At 48.2% G+C, this 26,148-nt stretch overlaps 1 protein-coding gene across 3 annotated transcripts; it reads right to left on the bottom strand.

The window, feature by feature from the left end:
- Positions 1-724: 724 nt before the first annotated feature.
- Positions 725-21,675, bottom strand: LOC120952178 (homeobox protein unc-42). Of its 3 annotated transcripts, XM_049605096.1 has the most exons (7): positions 20,796-21,675; positions 13,946-14,130; positions 13,743-13,850; positions 6,748-6,924; positions 6,258-6,367; positions 5,974-5,984; positions 725-5,252 (listed from the first exon to the last, which is right to left on the bottom strand). In XM_049605096.1, exons 1-7 carry the CDS (start codon positions 21,205-21,207, stop codon positions 5,146-5,148), a joined length of 1,110 nt encoding a protein of 369 aa, XP_049461053.1. In that variant the 5' UTR covers positions 21,208-21,675; the 3' UTR covers positions 725-5,145. The 3 variants fall into 3 exon arrangements, with proteins under 3 accessions (XP_049461053.1, XP_040227293.1, XP_049461052.1); XM_040371359.2 differs by lacking the exon at positions 5,974-5,984 and having other exon boundaries at positions 6,262-6,367; positions 20,796-21,289; XM_049605095.1 differs by lacking the exon at positions 725-5,252 and having other exon boundaries at positions 5,273-6,367.
- Between the last annotated feature and the right edge of the window lie 4,473 nt (positions 21,676-26,148).

Below are 26,148 nucleotides of genomic sequence, written 5' to 3'. Positions count from 1 at the left end.
GAATGCATTGATAGTAGTGGTAGTTTGTAAGGACACGGACGGTAGACCGTTAAAGGGAACTAACGATGGGGGAACTAACGCCTCGGGGAAACGACGCGAAAGAGAGATCTAGAAAGGAAGAAAGTAGAAGGAACACAGCTTTCCCGGGAGTGGAGTGAAGCTACAGCTTAGGTAGAATAAAAGCAATTTCCTATCATTACATTTAACATGCACCCTTACTAACGATATACTAGACTGTATGATACAAGAAGGTGGTGTACGTGTGTGTTGCTGAGGTTGCTTTTGTTCTCTTTCTTTCTTTCTATCTTTCTTTGCACCGGGCGAAGGCGGATATAAGAATTCTAAAATAATTGGCAAGACGCGTGACGCGAGTATTCACTGTTACACACAATCGCACACACACACACACACACTGAAACAGACGTGCTACACACTAAAACACATTCTTAAATTTGCTTGTTGGGAATCGTGTTTTTGCTGGCGCTAGTGTTTCCTAGTGTGTTCGCCTGTGTAGTATTTTTGTTTTGCTCCTGTTTAACGCTTAGTGATTAGTTGAGATGGAGAGGAATTTACCCATGTTTCCCTTTTCGTTCCGCCATAGCCGGGCCGCCCCGCGGACATACAGGGTGTCACACGTATATGCAGTGAAAGAGTGAGTGAGCGACAAGAAAAGAAAAAAAGTTTGTTAGGAGCTGTTGTTTTCTATCGAGGTAGTAAGGTCCGTCCCATCCATTTCAGTGCGCGGTTATCTTTTCGCATCGGTATGCACTTTTGCCAAAGTTTTGATACGTTGATATACGCAGACGAATGTACTGTTTCGGGTTTGAAGTTTGTGAAGCTCACCGCCCTCATTATAAAGGCCGGGCTACATTGATCGTACTCCTGATTGTAATTTTTGTGAACGCGTACGCCATCTAGCGGCGGCGGGTCGAAGCTAGAGGCTGGTATAATTTATCTGTCAAAAAGTGTTTTGGGTCCAGGAGGCTATAATTTTACCCAATGATGGAAAGATGTTGGAAGATGGGGAAAAATGTTGCCTAGCGCTTTGTATGAATGACGATTTATCCACCAACAACAATTAACGGCCTATTTTGTTGCAATTTATGGACGTTTATAAACATTTCATACGGCATACAAGTAGCCTGCTCGAAACTTGATGAGACACCAAGTATGAATAATTTTGACACATAAATTATACCGACATCTAGCTTGCGCTGGTCGTCGCCAGATGCGCTAGTGAAAATAAAAATTACACTTGCGAGTACGACCAATGTAGCCCGGCCTTAATATGCATATCGTTTGCCTGCTGGCGGAGCGAAAATGGAAAATGGGAAACTGGACGAAAAGAAAGATTACGTATTTTCATATAAGTATGCCTTTTTAAGACCTAGGAATTATTGTTGTCGAACAGTTTACGGTTCGACTGCCGGTGAACGCGCGTGTGCGCGCCACCGCAGGCCATGAGCAGGAGACAAGTTAATGCTTCTTCTTTTTTCTCCTTCGGTCATTTAAAACAGAATAATTCATGCACTCAAAAACTCGGAAAAAGCACTGATCGAAATGCATGTTTGAATAAAAACTGAAACAAAAAGACGCGCTTACACACGAAGTAACAGCAAAATAGCAATGTGTTCGCCTGTAAGGGCCACCACTTGAATGTTAGATGCTTGGGTTCCAATTTTGATCATCAACGATGGTAGTAGGCCTAGGGTTAGCTTTATTTCGCTGCTCCGCACCGGTCAGTTGAGGCTTCACATATCGGCGACACTATTGGCAAGTGACTATTGATTCGTTCCCCCCTTTTTGGGCCTTGTTTTGATTGTCGCGGGTTGGTCAAGCTTATCCTTGATTCTTTTTACACGTCCACATCTTTACACACATACACACATCTATATGTATACACATACGTAGCATTGCTATAAAAATGCCATCGGAGAGACACATTCGTCCTGTGTGTAGGAATGATTTAAAAAAAATCAAAAAAACTAACTAGAGCTAGGCCGAAGCAGCAGATACATATGCAGGCTTGTGAGAAGTGCCTCTTCTTGGAAGCGACAGGAAGAGGGGTTCAGGAGCGTGTGGGATGCTGTTACTGCTGCTGAAACGCAAATGACAATGTAATAAAACAGAGAAAAGGACAGAAAAAGCAACAACGATCGGCCCTACTCAGTAGGTAGAACGTGGCAGTGGAGCGTAATACAGAAGAAAAACGAAAACAGTGAGATATGCAGTGTTTTCTTTTAAACCCTTTGTATAGCGATAATGTAGTAGAGCATATTGGAGAGCCAAACACACTCACTAGCTACGCCCTAGCACGAGAGAGAAAGAGAGGAGCAATGTTCAGTTTTGAAATGATAACGACGATGATCAGGACACATCCAAGCAGATAACACGTGCACAGAAGTAAAGGGGTACGACAGACAGGAGAGACAAAGTAACAGCAACAGGTTTGATCGTTAAGAGGCACACAGGAGGTGCGATTTTATAACGTTTCATTATGCGACTATGAATGAATGCTATCGATAAATATTTAACTAAGCGAAACAAAACAAAACAACAACCGGTTTAGTGCAGAGAATAAAAATCAATAACCAATTCAACACGCATCCGGGTGGCCGGGTGACGACGTGGCAGTTGCAATTGCACAAATGCATCCGAAAGTGTGTTGGGACGTTTTTGTCGAATTGTTTTAATTTAGTCTCACGATTTATTTACTGTTTTTCATATATTTTTGAATCGGATCGGCTCGATGTTTTGACTTTTTTCCATTTTTTAAATTTTTCTTTCCAACTCGAGCCGATGAGGCCTAATCATCGTGGGACAAATTTAATCAGAATAAGGGAAAAAAATTAAGGCTTTTTTCTAAACATTTGAAAATCTTTCTAAAACCTACTCAAACCCATAGAACCCTGTAAAATGATACAAAAAATACCTACCTTATAATTTTGCCACCAAACCACACATAGAGTAACGGCTTCATCGAACGGCAATAAGAAGCTTTAGCGCTGCGGATTGCATATCTTCAGCGCAGGTAGGGTTCGTTTCTCACAGACAACGCAACGAAGCGCGTTTTACTTGACGATTGTATTAATTTTAATGTATCCTTATAATATTTACATCTACATAAAATTCAAACGCTTTTCTGGAATGTTTTGTGTGTGTGTGTGTGTTTTTTTCCCCCTTCGCTCTCTCTCTCTATCTTTGCCGCCGTGCCTATCCCCATGCTGGCTTGGGGTGCTTTTGGATTTGTGTTGCTCATTGCTCATGCTTTGTGCTTTGCTTATCCCGCTATTCCCACATATTTCCCATTAGTTATACTGAGCATTACAATACTAGCAGCAGCTGGTATTAGATTGTAGCAGCAGCGCAGCCCTGGTTTATAGTATTCGTGGAATTTCTTTCTTCTCCTTTCCGCAATATTTCTTACTACTCGTTATTGTTCTATGTACAAGTATGGTTGCAGCATTGGCAGATTGTATGTGCTGTGTGTGTGCGGGAATGCAGTGTGCTCGAAGGTGACACACATACCACACTGTTTCCTTCCTACCAGTCAATCCAGTCCAACCCTTCCAACACCGTAATATCCATGGCAACCACCGCCACGCAACATCACGGTCAACTAGATCGCTGGTAGTGTTTTTCTTCGCGGTACTGCTTGGCACGTGGCACGCGCATACCTGCTTGCTGCATTAATTTTCGTGCACTGTGTTAAATAAAATAATTTAGCTATGTTTTCATTTTCATACGCGCTTAGATCGAACGATGGGCCCTGTGGTCTGTGGGGCAAACGTTCGGATAGCAAATCGGAAGGGTCTATTGATTTGTTGCGCTTTTGGGCCTGTGCTGTTTTCCCCTTTCCGCCGAGTGAAGATCATTTTCTTTAAATCCCTCCTTTTTGACCTTTTTTGTGTGTATTCTGGTTTATGAATGAATTGCTTAGGTTAGAAAATGACCACCACCTTTCACTTTTCTTCTTTTTGGATGATGAGGTACGGATGAAAAGTGGAATGACTGAGGTGAACACGGGACAACGTGCAACGTACCGCCATCATTCCTTGTCTGCTTGTCTTGCCAGGTTCCCTCCTGTTCCTGTTGCATCCCCGCAGTGTGAACCGGGAAGTTAGTTTTGATTTTTCATTAGGTGCATTAGACGATAGTATGCGATAGTTGTGCCTTTTCCGCTGTCAACCGACCGCAGTCATGGTGTCTTTTTCATTGTGGTAGTGCCTAAAACCAGATCCCCACTTCTATCCAAGTCGGCCGTTGACGGCATGTGATGAGCGCCAATTATGGTGAGTTTTATTGCGCAAAAACTTTACACGCACGATGAACGCCACCAACAATTGCAGAGTTGATAGGCTTTTGTTGTGCTTTTTTTCTCACATCCTTTCTATACGCACACCGAGACGCACAAGCGTGTGCTGTTTCGATGCCGCACGCAATAAATTAAATCAAATTAGCATTTTCCGACCAGCCGGGACACTAAACGGTTTTCCGGAGTTTTTTCCCCCTTTTTCTCTCTCTCGCTCGCTTTCTTTCTGTGTCTCTCGTTCTGTTTAACGTTCATTGGTCAATAATAGGCAAAATGTGTGTGGGGGTGGGCGCGTAGCCTGATGATGGAAAATCTCCATCACCAATAACAATGAAACATAAAAGTGAATCGAAATCCCTTTTTTACAAGGAGCAGTGTTGACAGGACGCAGCAAAGGGTGAGCCAGAAAAATAATGGCCATTTCCGGGCTGTGGGCCCTGAGTGATGTGTGTGTCGACGTTAGGTGCTGGCGAATGAGGAAGGGTAGATGGCGTTCGGCAACATGTCGCTGGGGGCTTACCCACAAAACTCGAGCCCCGGGAATGATGGGGTTTAGGCAAGAATGGTGGGCTGGTGAGCGACTGCATTGTCCCGTTGCAGTTCGATGCATTTTCGCTGCTCGTTGCAGCATGATGACACTCGGTTAAACGGGGCAGGTTTCCGATGCACCCACCACCATCCCGCCTGGTTCCGATGTGCTGTTGTCCTTTCCTTATGGGTGGGAGGGGTTTGATGGCTCGACGCAACGCAGAGCGGAAGTTTGTGGCTGGATGTGTGTGGGTGTGTGCGTGTGGGTGTGTTCTACTGTTTGGTATTCATTTGATCTACATTAATTATGTTTGGTATTGCAGCATCGGTGCGGACAGATTCGGATGATGGGAGCTGTTCATTCGCAGTGCCGATAAGCTTTTGTTGTACCATTCGTCCTCGGCCGTCATTCCTTGTGGGTGCGATGTGGGTGGGAGCAGAGAAGAAAAGAGTTTGAGAATTAAAATGCAATGCAAGAAAAAGGTTCAAATGCGACAACACTTAAATGCGAGGCGGATCTATACAATCTTAAACGAATCTAGAGCACCGAAGGTGCAAAACCCGTAAGCGCAGGACGTTACCGATGTTGTGTATTGCTTCACAGTTCTACTTTTCATGCCGGAATGCAAAAGAAACATCTTCAAGAAACAACCCGGGCGTGCTGTGCAAAGAACTTGCAGCAACGGCAACACAGAAAAAACACGAAGAAACACGATGAAACATTATTGATCATTACCGCCCGGCGGAAATGACAAATTTTCCAAAGACGTGCGCCCCGTGAGCGAAGACGAAACGGTCGCATGTGTGTGTGTGTGTGTGTGTTTGTGCGCTTTTTCACGCCTTTCCAAACAGGCTCACTTTTGCTGCCGGAAGCTGCCGGCGTGTGCTCGATGCCCTGCTTCGGCCCAGAACACCTTCACCATTTGCGAGGTGAAAATAGCAAATTTCCTTGCAAGATGCAGGCTTTTCCGTTGCTTTTGCCGCTGAACACGCTTCTCCGAACCGGGGAGTGGGAGACGACCCCACCGGGCATGTGGTGGGCATTTATTTATTTATATCTAAATATCAAAGCATGCCAGGGCGCTGTCAAAGGGCCGTGCTGTGGTTGCTGCGATTCGTTTAACGCCTCCAACCGTGCCACGAGCTAGCTAGCGAGCAGCTGTGTATGTGTGTGTGTGTGTGGCTATATTTTGCTTGTCCAACGTTTACAGAACAGTGTCGAACCATTTCCGACTTCAGTTTACTATTTCGTCCGTCCGTCCCTGCGCTTACTACCCGTTCTCCAGCGAAGCAGCAACACGCTGTCACGCGTTTTCCGGTTGGGAAATTGGGTGAAGATAGGGCAGAGTGAGGGGTGGATCGTGCGCGAGAGTGGAAAAAAAGAAACACTGTGCAAAAAAAAAAAAAAAAAAAACACTTACCCATCGAGTCCTGGCGAACGCCAACGGCACCCATATTGGAACCGTGCGTCATCGAGAATGGCTGCGTCATGCCCGGATAGGATGAGGCTCCCATTTGGAACAGGTCCTGGTGCGATGGTTGACGGAGTACAAACGGGTGGGAGAAGAAGACGGCAGCAGCAGCAGGAACGCAACCGGAAGAGAAGAGCAGGTGCAGGGAGGAAAAAAATAATGGTAAAGTACAAATCAATACTCTCAATCTTCCATCGAGCACCGCTCACACAACACCCAAACGCGCAAACAAGGCAGGCCATGGGCAGGCTGATGGGAAAATGGTCCTTATGCATGTGCCTCTTGCTGTGTGTTTGTGTGTGTGTGTGTGTGTGTGTGTGTGTGTGTGTGTGTGTGTGTGTGTGTGTGTGTGTGTGTGTGTGTGTGTGTGGCGCTGGATGTTTCCTGTTTTTTGTCTTCCTCCTCTTGCTACTCGCGTTGCTCGCATTCGCATACCTGGGGATACCGGTTGATTGAATTTGGATGTGGATACGGTTGATAACCTCTCGAAACGCTGTAGCCCTGGATGTTGCGCATCATGCCATTGCAGGACGGTATGACCGAGGGGGCGAGCGCCTTCTGTAGCTGCTTCTCCTGCTTTCGGTACTTTGCTCTTCGATTCTGAAACCAAACCTGTTTGGGTGGGAAAAGGTGAGAAAAAGTGGCGGTGAGCAAAAGGAGGAGAAAACTGTGTTTCGAGCGTTTTGGCGTGTTTGAACCGCCAACGGTCGGCCTGTCGCGTCGCTGTTGGAGTAGTTATTGGGAAATTTGATTGGCTCGTTTTTGTTGTACCTGTGCCCCATGTTCACGGTTTTATTTCATTGATTTTAAAAGCGTAGAATAGTGTAGAAGAGATTGCACAATACATTTCCTAACCCAAAACATTTTAATCGCTACCATTTCTATTCTACTTTGTTCTACTGCCGTCAGTAAAATGGCGGACGTTACGCGCATTTGCTATGCGTTTGCTGTGCGAACCAACCGTTCGACCGGGGTTTAAATGTCGGCATCATGGTGGATCGGCGCCTGGCCTAGAGAAAGTAGGTCCCCAGGCAGGCAGGCAAAGGAAAAAGGGATGTTATTGAATCGAACCCCGTGTGTATTGCTCTCGATTCGCCATATACACCATTCGCCGCGTCCGCTCGTCCTACCGGGGAACATTCGGGTTCTTCCCCCTTTTTCGTACGCGTTCGTGCACGTGGCTAAGCATGTGTAAGTGTGAGCCTGTCGTTCCGTTCGTTCGTTCACGTTCGCTTTTAGAACGCTCCATCACCACTACTACCATCACCGTCAACGGGCTTTGTTGAGCGTGCGCTAGGGCAATCCCCAATGGCTACTACTCTTCGCCTCGCCATATGCGTGTCTCGTGCTATTTCTTGTGTATCTTTCTGTTGTGTTGTTGTTTCGCAGTAAGCAAAGACAATATGGAGTAAATGGATAATATAAACTGGTCTTCTTCGAAACCTTAGTATGATGAGCTTATTGGTACGTTTGACCACGGATTATAATACTTCAGAACGAATCGACCGAGTTAATAGTGTGCAGCTCGCGGGCGGAATTCACCATCCTGAGAAACCTTTCCGCAGCAAGCGAAATGCGGAGATGCTGAGGGCAACTTCAAGCAATAGCTGAACTGACTTGCAATAACGACGTTTCCGAGCACAAGTGCTATGGCGATGGGACAAAATGGGACGAAAACGATACCGCCGTTGTCGATGGTGCCCTTGCTGGTTGTTGCTTTCGCTGATGGTGACGTTATCCTTATTTCATTTATTGCTTGTTTTTTTTTGTTGTTGTTGTTGCCTTTCTTATTTTCTTTCTCCCCTTGCCCCAGCCCTTTATCTTCCCTTCTGCGCCTTGAATGCTGATAGAAGATGGGCTGCCCTACCATCCCAAACCCTCTAGAATGGGACTGTCGGAGGGTGGAGCGTTGCTGTCTTCTATTTAAATTAAATGTGTATACCGCTATTCGAAATCATCGCCCCCTTCCCTCCACCTAGGAACGCCCCTTTCCATTACCGCTCCGCTCCCGCTGCTGTTTCCGTACTTCTGTACGTACCCATCTGTCAGCCCTCGGCCCTTTTGCATCGCTCCTTCTTCCGCCCCTAACTGTTTCTCGTTCAAAGTCGCGCGAAATGAGGAGGGCAAAGTTTTGTCCGTGCCTTTTAGCGTCCTGAGCAAGCAAGCAAGCAAGCAAGCAGAGTGGTTTAGCAATGCTGGCAGGGCCGGTCCGAGGAGAGGAGTACGCGACACGTACGCATACAGGGAGAAACACGCACACGGGGAGGGAGGCTCGTTCGTGCTCCTCCCCTTCGTCTTATCTGGTGCTGTCATTTCTTAGGAACTGCTGTAGCACCGTGGACACGAATACCGTGCGCGGTGGTTAGTTCCGCCATTTTCCTTTCACCACAGTCACACACATATACACACACACCAGCACACACACACACATACACTCACGTGTACAGTTTATGGCTTCGTGTTCTCGTGGGTCAAGGGTAAGGGCAAAGGGAGGAAACACACAAGGGAAGCTAACAGCGGCAGAGTGGGTGAGTTGGAGGAGGGAGGAGCGGTGGTCGAGTCGAAATTGAACTCGTAAATAAACTACGCGAGAAGCTGGGGAACATCGGGACGGAAAAGTGTCCTCGAGGGAGTGTACCATCCACGGGGGGTTGGGGTGGACGCTCTCCTGTGTGTCTTATGGCTTTGGGCCCTTTTCTGGTTTAGCTGGGGTTTTGCCCGCGACCGGTTCGGAAGCGAGGAATTTTGTAGCGAGCCGAGAGCGGCAGCAGGCAAGACGCCGGCGCCGGTCGAAGGGGGGGAGGGACCGTAATGGAGGAATTTCCAAGAAGGCGGAGTAATTGAATTAAGGATCCATTTGATGTTGTAGATTACACACTAACAGCAAACGGGAATGCCGCGTGCCGCGCACCCTCCCCCCCCCCCCCCCGCAGCTCCCATTCGGTCTGCCGATCCGATCCCCCCTATCCTTACTTGGGTAGGTAATTTTCTTGGCACTGTTCTTTTGCCCGAAACGATATACACGTTTCTTGCTCGCTCTGCGGGCGCCATGCTTTAGCATCGAATGAAGCGGGGGTGAAAGTTGCCGTCAGTCAAGAAGACGGACGAGACCATCCTTGCGAACGATGTCCTTAAGATGAAGATGACGGCAACGACGACGAGGATGATGATGATGATGATGGCGATGCTTTGATGGGTTCGAAGTTTTACCAGCTTAGAGGCAGAGAGAGAGAGAGAGAGAGAGAGAGAGAGAGAGCGAACGAAGGGAACGGAAACGGGTTTCTTGCGTTACTTTAAACTTCAACTCGCCCGAACGCTCCACTGAGCTGCTGTTCAGCTGAACGTGTTCGTTTTTCTTTTTTGGTTGCACACTGCCTGCGCCTGCTTTGTTGGCTGGAGCTGTGGAGTTTTCTTGCACGTTTCTTTTCTAATGCTTGCTTGTTTTTCTTCGAACGCGGGCGCCAACGCCAAGAGATGGATTATTTATGGAGGGAAATACAGCTGGCTGGCTGGCTGGTGGTGGTGATGATGGTTGGGGATGGTTTAGCTTCTTCTAATGGGTTTGCGTTAGTTTGGTCTAGCTGGAGTCACATGTGTGACTCGGAGTGGTTCCGATTTTGCGTAGCTAGCCAGCATTCTAAAACAAATTACAATTTAGCTTTCTAATCAAGCCCGTACCAGTCGCAGCATGCCACGGAATGCTGCATCGGCCACCCTTCCCAAAAACCACCACAGATAGCTTGGCATGGCTATCGCAATTGCATTATGCAGCTAGAAGCTTCAGCCCCAAACCGTTAAAACGGACCACTGCTTCTTTGCCGGTGTTCGGTTGCGACGAAATGCGACAATACACACCTGCCGTGCCCGTCGCTGAAGGCTCATTTCAGCGCACCGGAGTCCATCAACGGAACCAACAACGTCCAGCTAAAAGATAAAAGGATGACCCGACTCCCGGTACCTTCCTGTGGATGATGATCCACTGAGCCGTAAGCTAATGTGCTGTGTGGGGAAGAAAAATTCGCATGCAGTGTGTATGTATGTATGTAGCACATGGGCGGGTGGGATGTTGTTTGAAAATATGTTTCTGATTAGGCGTTAGCGAGCGGGAAGAATTGGTTCCGATTCGATGCCTAAACGTGGATGGCCGGTGACGACGACGAGGACGAACCTGCTGCTGCTGATGATGATAAGGATGAGTGTGGATTCCGTGTCGTCCGTGATCCGTCCGGTAGCTTTCATGTCGATCCGTCACACTGGACTAGGGCTGCTTGCAAGTCACGAACACCAAGGGGCTAGGACAGTGCCAGAAAAGACCCTAACCCCAATCCTGCCATAACAGTGGTCCCCGTCTACCTGGCCGGCCTATCAGTGGCGCGGGCTGTTAATATGCGATGAGTTAGTTTGGCTCGCTTTATTGGTTATTCCTCTCCCAAGCTCCTTTCTCTCCATCCCTGGAGATTGATTATTTTGTTGTACAACGACGACGGAACAGTCCCAAACAATCGCCAAACCTGGGGAATGGAGGAGGGTTGGTCGGGCGTCGGACAACGCAGGGTTCGAATATCCCAAAATAATTGCACGGACCGGGGACCGACTGCTTCCGCGTCTGAAACGGTGTGCAGTGTGTAGAGAATAATAATAAATTCACAGCGCCCGTTGGCCCAAAAACCGAGCAAAGAGTTTTTGCTGAAAATGGTTTTCATCTTTGTTCACCACGAGATCCACGGCGATGGCATTCCAGCCTTTGATAAGAGTGAATCCCGTACCGGTGGAGCGAATCAATCCCATCGGTGTGCGCACAAGGACGTCCTTTATGTTCGCTGCACAATCATTCCGAGTCTACCGTATCCCGATGGGGAGTGAGAGAGACAGTCCGGGTGAATTTGGTGTGTCCGTCGGAAAACAAATTCCCGAATATGCCCGCCCAAAAATCGATCAAAGCAGCAGCAGCAAAAACAAATCGCTCGAAAGTTTCAGAACGCACAAGGAACGGCAACTTTTAGCTCTTTTGCGCGATGAGACCAGGCTCGTACTGGATCAAACGCGTACAACCGGAATCGATGCAGCTCACGCACATTGCACAGCATAGCGCATTGTCGACACAAGACCGACGCCGATGATGAGGACTGGAACTGTTTTTTGAGCCTACACCGTGGAGCCTCTGGCTGGCAAGCATTAGCCCGCAAACGATTGCGCCACCAGACGCCACTCGAACTCCCGGGGCTCCTGAATTCAAACGGCTGGCGAGAAGAAGGCACACACACACACGGTGCTCGTGCGAGATCTTCATTGAATTATTGATGCAATCAATAAGTATTATTTCGTCATTTGAGCGCCGGCTGGTCGTGACTAAATTTTGCGCGCCACCAAGGCGTAAATTTTGCGCGCCGTTGTGTTGGCAACAGTTTTGTTGCTCCTTTTGTACGATAGCATGTATTTCGTTTGTGCGTGGTGTGTTTTGGAATGTTGATTATTCGTCAGCGCCGTGCTCTGTCAGCTATTGAACAAGATACACACGGCCTCAGCACAATTTTTCGATCGAAAAAATTCGATAGATCCGGCTGTCATTTTGGTGTCATTTGACACTCATTTCGCCACCAAGGTGTTCATTTTACTGGTCTTTTTGAAAACTGTTATACCATGACACTCACGAGCAAAATGAACTATGCTACAAAAATTCGATCGTTCCGCTTTGTATGGGGCAAAATCCGCGACGCATTGAGCTGCGGAAATTATCGAATATAAAAAAAATGCCATAAATCAAGGTTGATGTTTTTGAAAAACGTTACGTAAAAGCAAGTTGGTAAATGTTTTGGTTCTTTTTCAATATTTTGGGTGATAAAAAATTATTTATTAATTATTTTAAAAAATGTTTACCTGGGAGGCCAACTTCATGTAGGGGTATAAAAGAAATAGTTATACTGTCAGTTTTACGTAAGCGCCTATCGAATTTTTTCGATCGAAAAATTGTGCTGAGGCCGTCTGTCTCTGTCTAAATTATGATCACATTTGTTGCACTTTTGTCCGTTCAATCGTAGGTGTACGATCAATTGTTTCATTTCTAGTTATGGTGTTTATGAACATATTGCCCAGAATAGGACAGATAAAGTATGATAATCTTCCATTTCAAAATTCGCATCGATGCTCAGAAAGATGATGTATAGAATTCCAAAACATACTCGTTTGTTCGAACTGATGTTCGTTCTGTTTGCTCGAGAATGTCTGATCGTGCAACTCCATAGAACGCTAAACGTTTGTTCCAGTCTTAGGTCTTGTTCGATAGCTGCCATAGAGAAGCTGCCTTCTTCTTCTTCTTCTTCTTCTTCTTCTTTGGCACAACAACCGCTGTTGGTCAAGGCCTGCCTGTACCCACTTAGTAAAATGAGCTTGGCTTTCAGTGACTTATTTATTACCATAGCAGGATAGTCAGTCCTACGTATGGGGGCACGGACTATTCGGGGCTTGAATCCATGACGGGCATGTTGTTAAGTCGTACGAGTTGACGACTGTACCACCAGACCGGCCCAAAAGCTGCCTTATCTTCTGATATTTCTTTCCAAGCAAATGTTCTCATGTAAACCAAACAGTCGCAACTTTAAAAATTAACCTTACAGCAAGAAAACAACGAGTCCTTCTTTTGCTTCACTTTCCAACACGTTCCTTTTTACAAATATTCAACATAAGCGTATTACTGTGTACTACTTCACTACTCTGCATTCATCCTCACCATACACCTAACAACCAAATCGAATGTGCAACGTAGCACGTGAACAGAAATTCCGATACCCTGCGAAGGGCACACACAGGTTCCGCGGAGGGCAATATTCTAATACCGACGGTCGATCGAACGCGTCGATCGTGGAATATTAATCAGCCTTCGACAGCCGACACAGTGGCGAAAAGGACACACAAAGCCGTACGGCGAGAACGATGCCAACGATAGAATGCCAGCAGATATGCCGCCAGCAAAACAAAAACCCGCGGCATTGATGCCGTGCCAAGGGTGTGAAGGCGCGAATAAAAATAGAAGGAAGTAAATGTGGAAAGTAGAACGACGTGCAAATTAGCATAATAGATGGCACCGTAATTCCGGTGCCGTTTCAGCTCCTACCCGCTGGAGACGCTGTTTTGCAACGCTTTTCCCCGTCTGTCTGTGTGTGTGTGTTCCTGTATCACTGTACGCTACGTCTTCGATTGTTGCCGTCAAGTTTGAATGAAAATTTCAATTTTCACTTTCGTCAATTAGCATACCAAATTGTGTGCTGAGTCGAGCCTAGAGCCATGACGTTTGTGTGTGTGTGTGAAGTTGTAGCACGCGTTACGGTGTTATTGTCCTCACCAGAAGAAAAAAAACACCTTCCCGACGCGTCACAGTGTCACATCAACACGATGTTTCCTGTGGGCCACAGCCCAGCAACCGGTCAACCTACCTGTATCCTGGCTTCGTTCAGCTTAGTGGTACGCGCTAGCTCCTCCCGGCAGTAGATATCCGGATAGTGTGATTTCGCAAAGGCCGCCTCTAATTCTGCTAATTGTTCCTGCGGGAGGAAAGGAGGTGGAGAAGGGGGTATGTGGGAATTAGTATCGGATGTATCGGACGCCGGACGGCTTCGTTGCGTTTTTCGTTACTCACCTGAGTGAAGGTAGTTCGGTGTCGCCTTCGGGCCGGTGTCGGGCAGGATGCTGTGGTGGGCGTGTGGCCAGCATGCTGGGGCAACCCTGAGATGCCGCTTCCGGGGGACGAAATGCCACCCGGGACGGAGGAACCGAGCGGGCCGCTGTTTGGTTCGGGTTTTAGTTTTTTAAATGCACCTTCCGCTGGGTTTTTTTTTTGTTGGCACCGAAACGTAAGCCGCACGTGATGGGCAGATGTGGGAAAGAATAAAATGTAAAGGAAATTATCAGATTTAGAATGCACTTGTTTGCCTTATGCCCACGGTCCTTCCCTGTCGCTCGCTCGGGTTTTTAGTTGACAAGAGAACTGGGGATGAGTGTGAAGGGAAGCTGGGTTCGGTCGGGTTGGTTTGCAGATGCAATCACACTGATACGTGGGCTACTGGGCTGATTCGTCCCCACGATAAGACTCGATAAGTGAAAAGCCAACCAGGGAAGGGAGGAAAGGTGGTGTGGACGAGTCAAGTGTGCACCATGTTCCCGGCCGGCCAACATCCCACTCTTAGCTGCCAGGGGTACACACCCCAGGGGAAAGGTACGCTTGAAACTGTCATCAAAACTCAGGAGGGCTCTCAACAGGGCACAGGAAATGGATTAATAATAGAGCTACCATATGTACGATAAATAATAAATTGAAAAACTGGGCCACCGGAGGGTACGGTTTTGCTACAGTGAAGACGCATTTGCTCACTGCTGTAGAGCAGCATTCTGGTGGAGATTTCAAGCTGATAAGATGGAACTGATTTGAGAAACTTTAGCCAGAAAAAAACCCATTCTCTTTCGCTAGCAGTATCATTTGCTCAATTTTAAACAATTGTGTTGGATGATGAACCAGATAGAACATTATTAGCCGCTAAGGCTGTAGTGCTCGAACACACTTTGTCGCGGGCGTCATCTACTCCAATGTCCACCAGATGGAGATCGCTAAACGACGCACGTACCTTCGATTATTTTAATTAGCAATTGTTGAAGGAAAAAAAAACACACACACACTGGAAACAAAAAGTGTTGATTTACTGCCAATACATAGGGGGCATCATGGGCCGGTGGGTGGTGGTGCCGCATCCCGTCGCGTGGCGGTTTATCACAATTTGATTTGAGGCGTTCGAGCCGACGGGAGGCGAACCTCGGTGGCGATAAACGCGCTAGCCAACATTATGCACACACCAACACGACGCACACTATCACCTCAGCAGCACCACTATAATCACCATATAAGCAGCCAAAAAAACATAAAAAAGACCACCACTAAACACTGACGTCAGCAAATTTGTTGACGGGGTTGCTGGCGAAAAACAATGCACTGCTGGTGTAAGGGTGAAACGGTGCGAGAAGGCAAGTGGTGGCAATGTGGCGTTTAGTTTAGCGGCGATGCTCACCACGACCGACACGAATCACACATACAATGCACTCGAACGCACACACACACACACATACACACATATATACACTCACGTATCCCGGTCGACGAAAGCGAGCCATATAATGAGCCAACAAATTGGTGGTATCCATTTAAATAATACTAATTAATAAATTGATTGTAATTAAATTGATAATTATAGAGCCGATAATTACAAAGTAATGGGCTAAACCTAAATTCAATACCGTGAGCACGGGGTGCCTTTGACACTGCTGCAAAAACACAGCCATGCACACGTACACACAGACACTGGGACCTCCACACGCGTGCATGATGAGCTCGTCAAAGTTGGCGTCGGTCGTCAACGGATCAGGATATTGATTTTGCACAGAGGACACATTGTGTCACGGTCCCATCGCAGGATGATATTCTTTTTTTTATCCCTCTCTATACTCGGTTGTTTGCAGCTAGATTGGTAATGAACGCTTGAAGGATGTAGCCTGTAACGGCTCTGTTGGTTAAAAACCAGCTAAACTGTCAAACGATGTTGTTCAATCGCATCGACTAGCAAGTGTCCACATCAAAGAGTGCGGTCGTTTTTTTATGGCAATTAACGCAACATTCACCGAAGAGTGTACAGGCACTGTTGAATGGTGATACATATTGAGGGGCCTTTGTGATGGCAGTAATAAGCGAAGCGATGATGTAGACATCATTGCATGAGGCGAAAGAACTCCGCAGGAGCCAAAGCCTCTCTAAACCATACTAACAACGACAACATAGACATCATTGCAGTTCATAAAAATAAATAAAAATGGATGAAGGACTCGCAATGCGAGCGATAACCCTCTAAATTTACACATGGCTGTTAAAGAGGGGAATTTGTACATAAAATTGCATACTTTAAGGCGCTCTAGTGTTTCAAGCACCATGGTTCTAACTGTAATGAGTTAAGAGGTATTAGTTTTAATAAAAATATGTAAAATGAATGAAGGACTTACAACGTGAGCGACATGCTTTTAAATGCAAACATGACTGTTAAAGCGGGAAAATTGTGTGGAAGATTGCATACTTTAAGGCGCGCTAGTGTATCAATCATCATGGCACTAACTTTAGGAGGTAAACTAATGAAAATTAGGAGGTACAAATTTTAACAATATTTACTAAGGGCAGACGAAGGTGCGATACCGTGAGTGGTTTGGGACACTCCTGAGGGAGGCCAAGACCGCAAAGCGGTTGGAGCGCCGGATAAGCAGTAAGTAAGTAATTTGAAAAAAAAAAAAAAAACACATGCATGAAGGACTTGCAAAACGAGCCACATGCTTTTAAATGCAAACATAGCGGTTAAAGAAGGGGTTTTGTATATAAGATTGCATACTTTAAGGCGTACTAGTGGCACAAAGATAATGGTACTAATTTCAAGAGCGAAACACAGAAGAACACAATGAGATGAATAGGTTCAAAATATCTACAGAAATGAAGCATGCAAGCGCCTAAACCAAGTAAAACCTAAAATAATAATAAGACGTATAAAATGACCTTTTATGGCATTTTTGTTAGTTCCTCGATGATGATTTTATAGGCTCATCCAAAGGAGCTCCTTACAAAATAGCCCTTCTCTAGGCTCCTTGCATTTCACGCACAATCATCATAAAGCACTTCAAATTTGAGTGTTATAATCACTAAAGGCGTAGGCCTATGCTACGTTCTAAACCCTGACAAGAAACTAGTTTTTGCATTTGATAATTCAACAGCAAATTTCCCGCCATATCACACAGTCTATGGCCACCAAACCCGGCAAGTAAAACCTCCCACTTTCCAATGTATTTACCATCCGCCGGCTCATTCTCCCCGACTGGCTGCTCTCAAAGCAGTTTGCTCATTAGCAGATGCTGGCCAACTGGCTGGCAGTTCCACCTTTAACGATTCGTTGTTGGCATTCGACTTTCACACAGCACGTGCGAGCGTGTAGGTACTGCTGAATGTAGAACTGTTTGCCAGTAACACGGTTGCGAAACGGATGTGGCCACGCAGAGGCGATGCTGCAAACGAGGCCTTTCATTGCCCGGGACGAAAGGCTTTTTAGTATGCAAATGGTATAATTCCATGATGGAAATGAATAAATTATGTCGCAATGTCTACGGCATCCCAGCCCAAATGGCATGGGGACGGCCTGTTTCGGTTCGGGCTGGCCAAAGGCTCCCAAGCCTGGTTGGCTGGCGCTTAAAAAAGCTCCTCCAGTTCCAGTGGCGTGTGTCACACAAAGCAATGGCGGCAACGCGTTTGCCGTTGGACACCGATCGGAATGCAGTGGGCCTGGGTGACAAAGTGTGATGAATGTGTGGCTCGATGTTTGCCCCATTGCCAGCCCGTGGGCGCTGCTAGTTTCTGACCGTCAGTCCGAGCTGACAGTGAGCCTTGCACATCACGTGTCCTTCGTGACGCATTCGGCCGGTAGCGCCCATCGATGTGAGCAAAAGGTGTGAAAATCAAGAGACAGAAAAAAACATTACCGACATCACTTTCATCATGCCCGTCCACAACGTCATCAGTACACGTAATGATGATAGATGCGCATAATTGTGCTGTCGCTTTGCTGTATGCGCCGTGCGATTTACGGAGAAAATGTAAATTATCAAACCGTAACTACCGTAAAGTTGTGACCTGCCGGTGCTATTTCATGCCCAGTTTGCAGGAAACACAACACGTCAACAGCAACTTCTCCTCAGTTGGTTGTGTTCTGTGCCTGCTGAGCCTTTAAACCCGCCTACGACTGGATGTGGTAGTGCCAAGTGGCTTAGAATTGGCCGCTAGCTTTATCAGTGCTATCCTTTGACGTTGACTGGTAATAGTAAAGATGGACGTATTTTAATCAGCCCCGGTCAGTGGAAAGATGCGTGCCGTCCCAGGCAGTGCATCGTCAGGACACTGGGGCAAAGGTATCGTTCGCAGTCACTAGCGCATTAACATAATTTACAAAAATAAATAATTCATTAATAACCGTTGTTGGTTTCGCGAATCACGCGCCGTCGCCCACGTCCCAAGCAAAGAAGACCTCTCAGCCCCGTCCATATACACCTGCCCCGTTCCGGAGGGCTTGCGGTGCCTTGTTCTGGTCAACTCCCCAGGCCGGGGCATTGCTGTGCTTCCCCGAGGGCTTCCCGATGGAAGGAAGGAAAAGCGATTAATTAGTTAAATGACACCCACGTTTACCTTTAATTAGCCCATCTACATAATTGATACTGTGCCGCAGCAACGCTACGTAACGGTTTTTGGGGAAGCCTTTGGGCCAGGTAGGGGCCTCGTGCAAAGAGCTATTTTAATACCACAAGAAAGTACCGTCGGCACTCCTCGGTTCATGGCGTGAACTATGGTAGAATGTCCTCGCGGGAAGATCTAGCTTGCGGTCAGTGCTAACTCTACTTCACTGCGGAATTCTCGTTCTTGGGGGAAGAAGATGATTCACTAATCAACCACCACAAACCGATAAGTACTTGTGTCTTTCCGTTCGAGCGGAACAAACACTCAATCTACCACCAACCTCCGGACCGTCGGGGGCTCAACCCCGTATCTCGTTTATCCTTTGATGGAAATCCTATTTAGTGCCGAACCCGAGTGCATCGTCTCTGTGTGTGTATGTCACGCTAAAAGCCCTGTCACGCTGGGCTCTAATTCTACACCAACCATATGGCCGGGCACCAGGTTTGCCCCGTACGATGCGATTTTACACCGTGCCGCGTTTGACGTTCATTCACGAAAGAAAGCAACAATAATGAAGTGCAGCTTACGACAAGTATGTCAACACCTTTCGATTGCTCTCGCTCTCTAATTCCCCTTTTGACAATTATTTTATTTGATGCACTCGCTGGTGCGAGAGGGTCCTCTCGCGTTGGCAGATTGACGGGTTTGCTCTGATGTCCCGGGTGTACGACAAACCTCAGTGTAAGGGAGAAAAGCCACGGGCCACGAGCAACATAATGCAAAATCCGAGGAGGGTTGCGATTGCCATCCACTCCTTGCGGGGTGCGTTTATAGTCCACAAAGGAGAGGAGGTTTGCCGGGCAAAAAACCGGTGATGTTCTAGTTCCGTGTACAGACGTGTACGGAAACCGACTCAATTGCTTTGTAATCAGCGTGTGTGTGTGTATGTGTAGTTTGGTGAATTTGTCGGGCTTTTCAATGCTAATGACCGCTCGCCGGAACGACAATCACCTACGGCCGTAGTCAGTTTGCCCCGGGAAACGGCGGTGCGAGTGAAGTGTGAAGCTTAAGCGGGGGTAACATTTGTTCCGGTGTCCTCTTACCAGAAATGTAACCATTTGTTTGCACTCTCCTCCCCCGTACCGGGCGCTGGATGGTCCCCGAGTTCTATCTACGATCACCCTGGGCCTAGGGCCGTCTTCCCCGGGTGTGTTGTATCAGCCCTTGGCGATGGGATTTTGTATTCAACCTGCTATTACTATTACTATTGTCATCATTAGAGTACAATATTGGTGGTCACGGGATGGTGGGTGCATTAGGTTTTAGCTACACGTTGCCATTGATAGGTGTTTACCAGATTTGAGATTACAAATCCCGGGTATGGATGGTTCCGGTTTTAAGGGGGGTGAAAGTCAACCGGGAAGTTGATGGAAAATATTTGCTTTACAGATGCCGGTGGCCAATACCAATATTGTTGTTTGGTTATACAAGCACTACACAAACTGCAGATTCCTAATCATCATTGATTCTTGCTGTAATATTCGATTGTTATGGTGTTACTCGAATCGAATAATCAAAATAAGGCTTTAATGTGCAATTCTAGCAATATTCTGCAGATATTGGACTATAAAACAGCTGTCAATAAGGCAACTAAACCCAAATATCCTTTCAACGCCAGCTACGATGTCCGTGAAAAGTAACTCCCGACGGCACCGCACCGTTCTGTGTTGAAATCCCGTCGGCAGAAGATGCCGCAGCTGTCAAAGAGACAGCAACAAACACAAACGTTAGCATCCCACATGGAGTGCGATGTTTGGCTCGTTCTACTCATGCGAGCAATTATTCTTACCCGTGCGACCACAACATCGAACGACAAACACCGTCGGATGTTCGGTCTGCCGTAAAAAAGGCCCTACCAACTACCGCTGGACACCGCCGGGTGTCGGAAACGTCAACACAATCCTATTAGAAAGCTATTGCACCGCGCCATTTAGCGTCTCATCAATAATGGGCCGGATTATCCTCCTGAGCGATCCCTTTCACAGCGCGCTAATCCTGGCCACGTGTCGGACGGACCGATTCAACGGACTGACACGAAGGTGTGTCTCTGCCTAAGAAAGGGGTTCCCTTCTGAACGGTGTGTGAGCGTGTGCCGACGGTGGTCAAAACAGTGGTACGAATAGACCCCGGGACAAACTACATCTGCGCCGCGGTTTGAGTGGTAGTGTGGACGAGAATGGAACCTTACCCGTAACGGACCCATTGTCCGACAGCCGGTTCGGAGGGGTGTGGGCTGGCGTGTGGTGATGGTGATGGTCACTGATGGGCGTACCGGACAGTCCCCCGTACAGTGCGCTGAAGTCCTCCGGTGTGCTGCTACACTTCCGATGCTGACCGAGGGACTTGTCCCCGTTCGCACCGCCGCCCGGGCCGCCGAGACCGCCCCGGCCGTGGTCCTGGCCGCCCAGCCCGAGCAGCCGGTTCTCGTGCGCCCCGATGCCCATCAGCCGGTTGTCCTGCAGCGCCATGAACTTGCTGTCCTGGCCGGCATTGTGCTGGGCGGCCAGGTTGCCGCCGTGCGCGAGGGCCGCATGATCGTCCAGAAGGCCCTGCTGCAGGCCGAGCAGACCGCCGACCAGGTTCGGCCGCAGATCGTCCATCAGCTTCGACTGGCTGCAGGACCCGGCGGTGGCGGTGTTGAAGTTTAGCTGCCGGCTAAAGATGGCCGGAAAGATGTTGAACTGCTGCGAGTCCGCCGCACTGGTCGGGCTGAGCCCGAGCGGTGTCCCGTTCGCTGCTACTCCGTCCGGTCCCGCTCCACTGACGCCTCCACCGCCGCCGAGGCAACCAAGACCGCCGATGCCGCCCGCACCGCTGCCCGGTACGCTCGATGCCGCTCCTCCTAGAACACCGCCGACGGGGCCGGTTGCCGCGCAGTTGGTTTTGAACTCCACCGTGGGGCCGTGGCTGTCTTGGCAGCGGGTGCGGCCGGCGTTCGACAGCGATGGATCGACAGTGAGCTCGGCATTCACCACCGGCGCAGGCAGGCAGCAGTAATCCGTCGGCAGATACAGCTTGAAGTTGCGCGTAAACCAAACTGGGTGGGCGCTAAATTCCCCGGGGCGGTCTTAGTTGCGGCGGAACACTAGCCAAAAAAGACACTCAAGCGCGGACACTTCAAACGGAAGCTACAAACGGTAGGACAAATCGTTTCTTTCGCGGCTCGCAAGGGAATCGAACATTTCCATGCCAACTGGGGGACTATTGCTTCTAGGCGCTTGGCACTCTTCGATGGGGTTTGATATCGAACTGAGGGAAGATTAAACTAGAGCACACGACACATCCGATGCTTCTTTACGTACGCATGTGTTGAATCCTTCTTCCAGCAAGACTGCGATACACTTAAACTTTAAATTATTTTCATGACCTTACGGTTTAACGAAATGGAATGAACTATGCATGAGTAACTAACCACACTCTTCGTCTTTCTATTCTTCCTTAAGCACGGTTGTTCTTCTGCCGTTCTTCCGTCGCTACACAACACTTACTACTAACGCTTACGCTTACTTCTGGATCGTTTTTTCGCTCAAACTTCGCCCCAAAACACGCACGAACACTGCGACACTACCGACATCTGCTTTCTTGGCAATAAAATCACACAACTTGGACAACCTCGCACGCTCCAGTACTTCACTTTTTCTATCACCTTTTTACCATCTTCTCGACGCACTGTGGGGGGTTTGCTGGTTCAAAAATGCTGTTCACACTAGGTCCAATTGCCACCGTTAACCGCAAAACTTGGCCAACCGCGCTAATCGGTACAGCGCTACGGCGGGATACCGACACGCTACTCACGCTGCCAGGGTCCGCCACCGGTGCCGTACGTTCGTCGGTAGTTCCGAGCCCGAGTGTCCTAGGTGGGGTGCAGAGCCCGCAACGGTGCATCAACGACGTTCGGACTGCGAAATGGAAATGCTGGAAAGTAACAAAATTAATATCATCTGATGTCCCCGCTTCGACCGGATCCAGGGGCTGGCCCGACAGAGGGCTTTTTTTGTTGCTGGTTGTTGTTCGGATGATGCTCCCTTCTGTGTGCTCTGCCTCTTGGCCCGCTCCTGTCGGCACCGTGCAACCGCGCGTGTACCAAGGTCCTTTTCGCGCGAGCAAAGGAATCGTTTCCCTGCGGCGGTGGGACCGGGCGGGTGAAACAGGGAAAGGGAGTTCAGGATTCTATCAACTGTGCAATTTCACGGATACTTCGCATAGTGTAGCCTGTGTGTGTGTGTCTGTGTTTGATAGAAGCAGTGCTGCCAAAAACGGAGCCCTACCGAAACAAGGGGGACGAACACAAAACGGCACGCTCGGGAAGGGTGTGCGTTAAAGGCGGGGGTGAACAGAAACAGAAGGCCACTGTGACTGCCACAGCAGATGGCTGCACGAGCGAGACAACAGGACAACGGGCCTGCCGATCCGCAAGCTACCAATTTCTGTAGAGGGATACCCACTATCCTCACCGAAGGATGTGCGCATGTCCATGTTTGCGTGTTCGGTGCACGAACACGCGCCATCGCCCGACTGGATGAAGCGGGACGACAGCAGCGACCAGCCGCAGTGCTTCGCTCCCACGCGAGATGGGCAAAAAAAATTGACCAATCATTTCGAGCTAATGTTTTCGGTGCACGTTTCTACGGCAACGCAACGTACCGTGCTGGTGGTGCAACAAGGATAACTAGCGCCGTTGCGCTAGTGGTGGGTGCTATCCTGGCTGTCCCGTTTTTTTCCATTTGCGTCCGAGCTCGTCAGTGTGTGAGTTTGCGACTGTACGCAAAGCTGTGTTTGGTCGACGGCACACACGCGGCAAGGCGACTTTTGGTATTGTGCGTCGCATGGCACAGCACTTGGGCAGTGCGCACGGGGCACTGAGAGCCGCTACAAAATGGTTGTCCCCCGTCGGATTAGATCCTGCGACGAGCCGATGTTCCTGTGGCGGGGCATTGGATGGATTGGGGTCAGCTGAGATGAAGTTGTAGTTTGCATTTTCCTTGTACAGCTTTATTTATTTTTTATTTCACGCTCATGCCGTCGTACTGCAAAGATGTCTTTGTTTTGGAGTGTCCGGGATATCTCAGGGATACACCTATCATGCATAGTGGCGTGCCCCGACAGTCGGCCATCTGGCCATCGGGGAGTCGGGCATGGGGAGGGTGCGGGAGGTCCGTACCGTAGTTGATTGGAAAAGAACAACATCCGTCGGAGGGCGGGAGGGAATTTTGGTTTTGGCGGAGAGGTCTTTTTTTTTGCACTTTACCACCCAGTTGGCCAGATACTTGGCGCTGGTTGTGGGTTTCCTTTTTTCCTGTGTTGCTGTGTGGATGTATTTAAATAGATTGAAAATAAACTCACGACAGCAGCAGGTTTATGATACTGTCCGTGTGACTGTTAGAGATGCTTGGTAGAGTCCTTACGATACGATAATGGGGCTTTTAGGAACGAAGAGGAGCGCTAAATAAAGCAAATATTCACATACGTTGCTGGATTTTTGGACAATTCAATTTTTCCCTCAACTCGGCCCAACATTAAAGCAGGAAAACCTCGCTCAGTATCAATCCGGTCAATTCCGCGTTGGTCGGTCTCCACTGGATAATGATTACTCGATAAACGGTAATCGATTGAACCTTCTTCTTTTTTGCCGGTTCCTCCATGCCCCCGTCGTTGGCAGATCTGTTTCGCTTTAAAGCTACCTCGGCCCAGCGGGTGGATGACATTTGTGGAAATAAAGTTTAGCAAATGTAATTATGTTTTCGCCATACTACCACTACTACTACTGCTGCTGCTTACGGTTGGAGCGGTACCGCAAGCGGAGGGCTCTAGGGTCCCGGGAATGGAGGTTTTTCCGACTAGCGGAGTCGGAAGCTCCCCTTCTACACCCTGGCCCCGGCAGCGAATCAATTTATACATGATACATGATCCGGCCTGGGAATGGGGAGGAAGGCAACGGTCCGTCGAATGGAACCGTGATCGTTGGCATGGGAAGCGACGTTCGATTTTGCTGCTTTAATGTCGAACCTAATCGAGCTGGTCACACGAAACTCGGGCTGTTGTTGTGAAATATTGTTGGGAGTTTTTTTCCTCACCTTGCTCGAAAATAGAACTTTATTGAAAAGTGGTTTAACTTTTTTTTTAAATACGCTTCTGACCCGTACTGGTACAGAAATAATTCGACTCTTAATTGGGGGGCGTTAGGTTACGCACGGGCGTACGGGAAACCAAAGTAACAACACGTGGCCTCACTTACTGTGTCACAATATTTACACTTCCGGTCGGTACCGTTCCCGCTAATTATCGGGTGGCACCGACCACTTTCGCGCTCGACTGTCCTTCCCCTTTGGAACTAGAATGGAAACAGCAGCGGTAGGACGGTTCGCAGTTTCGCAGTTGGGTTTTTTTTTATAGTTCAGAATTAATCATACACAAAGCCGGGGTGTGCCGAGGCCACATAGGGCGAAAATAAGCTTTATACATTTTTATACACACTCTCGCTCGGGAAAAGGGTGCTCCGAGATTGTTTGCCTCACAATCTCGAGCGAATTGTTCTGACACGTGGCCTCGGTGGGCACGCCTTGGTGGCCGTGCTTTATTTAGGCCATAAACACACACACACACATGAGCATAGGACCACAAAGAAGTCACCAGCTTGGCTTGGGCGAAAGAAAATAAAAGGGACACATTCTTGTAAAAAGGCGTACGCCAGCACTACGAGTTGGCCAAAGTGTCAAGTAGCAAAGCCCCGAAATGCATTAGGGACAGCTTGACACACACACTCACTCACACACATACACCGCAGCGAGACAAACGATAAGCCGCGATACCACTGGAAATAGAAAGCATTTTTCGTGCGAGTGCTCGAGAAGAAGTAAAATAGAACGTGCCAACAACAACGATAAGCAGGGAGTGATGGAGGAGACATACACACATCCACTCGACTAAATGGAAAAGAAACAACAGCAGCAGAAGCAACCAAGTGAAGGAACACACACACACACAAAGAGAGACGTAAGAACCAGCGATTCCGGCTGGTAATGCACGGTAATGCACTAAACCAAATCTAATTGCTGAACTCTCTTCTTCCGTGGCGGATCAAACGACGTGGAGTGGACACACTTTTGCGTATCAAGGGGGAAGGGAGGGCAGCACGGCAGATGGTGTCTCGGAATCGTGACCCCACCTCCCCCGCCATGTGTTGCGGAGTGGTGGTGGTGGTGGTTTGTCCAAAAATTGGGAAATAAACTTTGGCCAAATTACTTAAACATAAAACAAAACCATCAAACGGGCATTTTTTTGTGTGTGTGTCGTGTGCTGATGTGTTCAGTCTCACTCATTTTTCGAACGGTTTGTGGGTTTCCTGTCCTTGTGTAGTGCCTGTGCACTGTGCCACCGAGGACGACATGTTGACAGCAAGGAAACACATCACGAGTTACCGGAAAGCACTAGCCCACAACAGTCGATGGCAAAGTGGAAGTAAACTTACTTCAAAGGAAGCACGATGAGTCTTCCAGTGTTTTTTTTTTTTGTGTTTTTTGACGACGGCATCAGTGCATCCT

This window comes from Anopheles coluzzii, chromosome 2, assembly GCF_943734685.1.
Source record: "Anopheles coluzzii chromosome 2, AcolN3, whole genome shotgun sequence".
NCBI lineage: Eukaryota > Metazoa > Arthropoda > Insecta > Diptera > Culicidae > Anopheles > Anopheles coluzzii.
The sequence above is the reverse complement of the archived record's forward strand: the minus strand, read 5'-3'. Positions and strand labels throughout refer to the sequence as shown.

What these genes read in the sequence shown, in the direction of transcription:
- LOC120952178 (XM_049605095.1), bottom strand. Translation starts at nt 21,207, where the DNA reads ATGGACGATCTGCGGCCGAACCTGGTCGGCGGTCTGCTCGGCCTGCAG. An exon ending in GGACAATGGGTCCGTTACGG is followed by an intron (nt 14,131 to 20,795) that starts GTAAGGTTCCAT and finishes AAAAAAACCCAG; the next exon opens with CGGAAGGTGCATTTAAAAAA. An exon ending in ACCGAACTACCTTCACTCAG is followed by an intron (nt 13,851 to 13,945) that starts GTGAGTAACGAA and finishes TTCCTCCCGCAG; the next exon opens with GAACAATTAGCAGAATTAGA.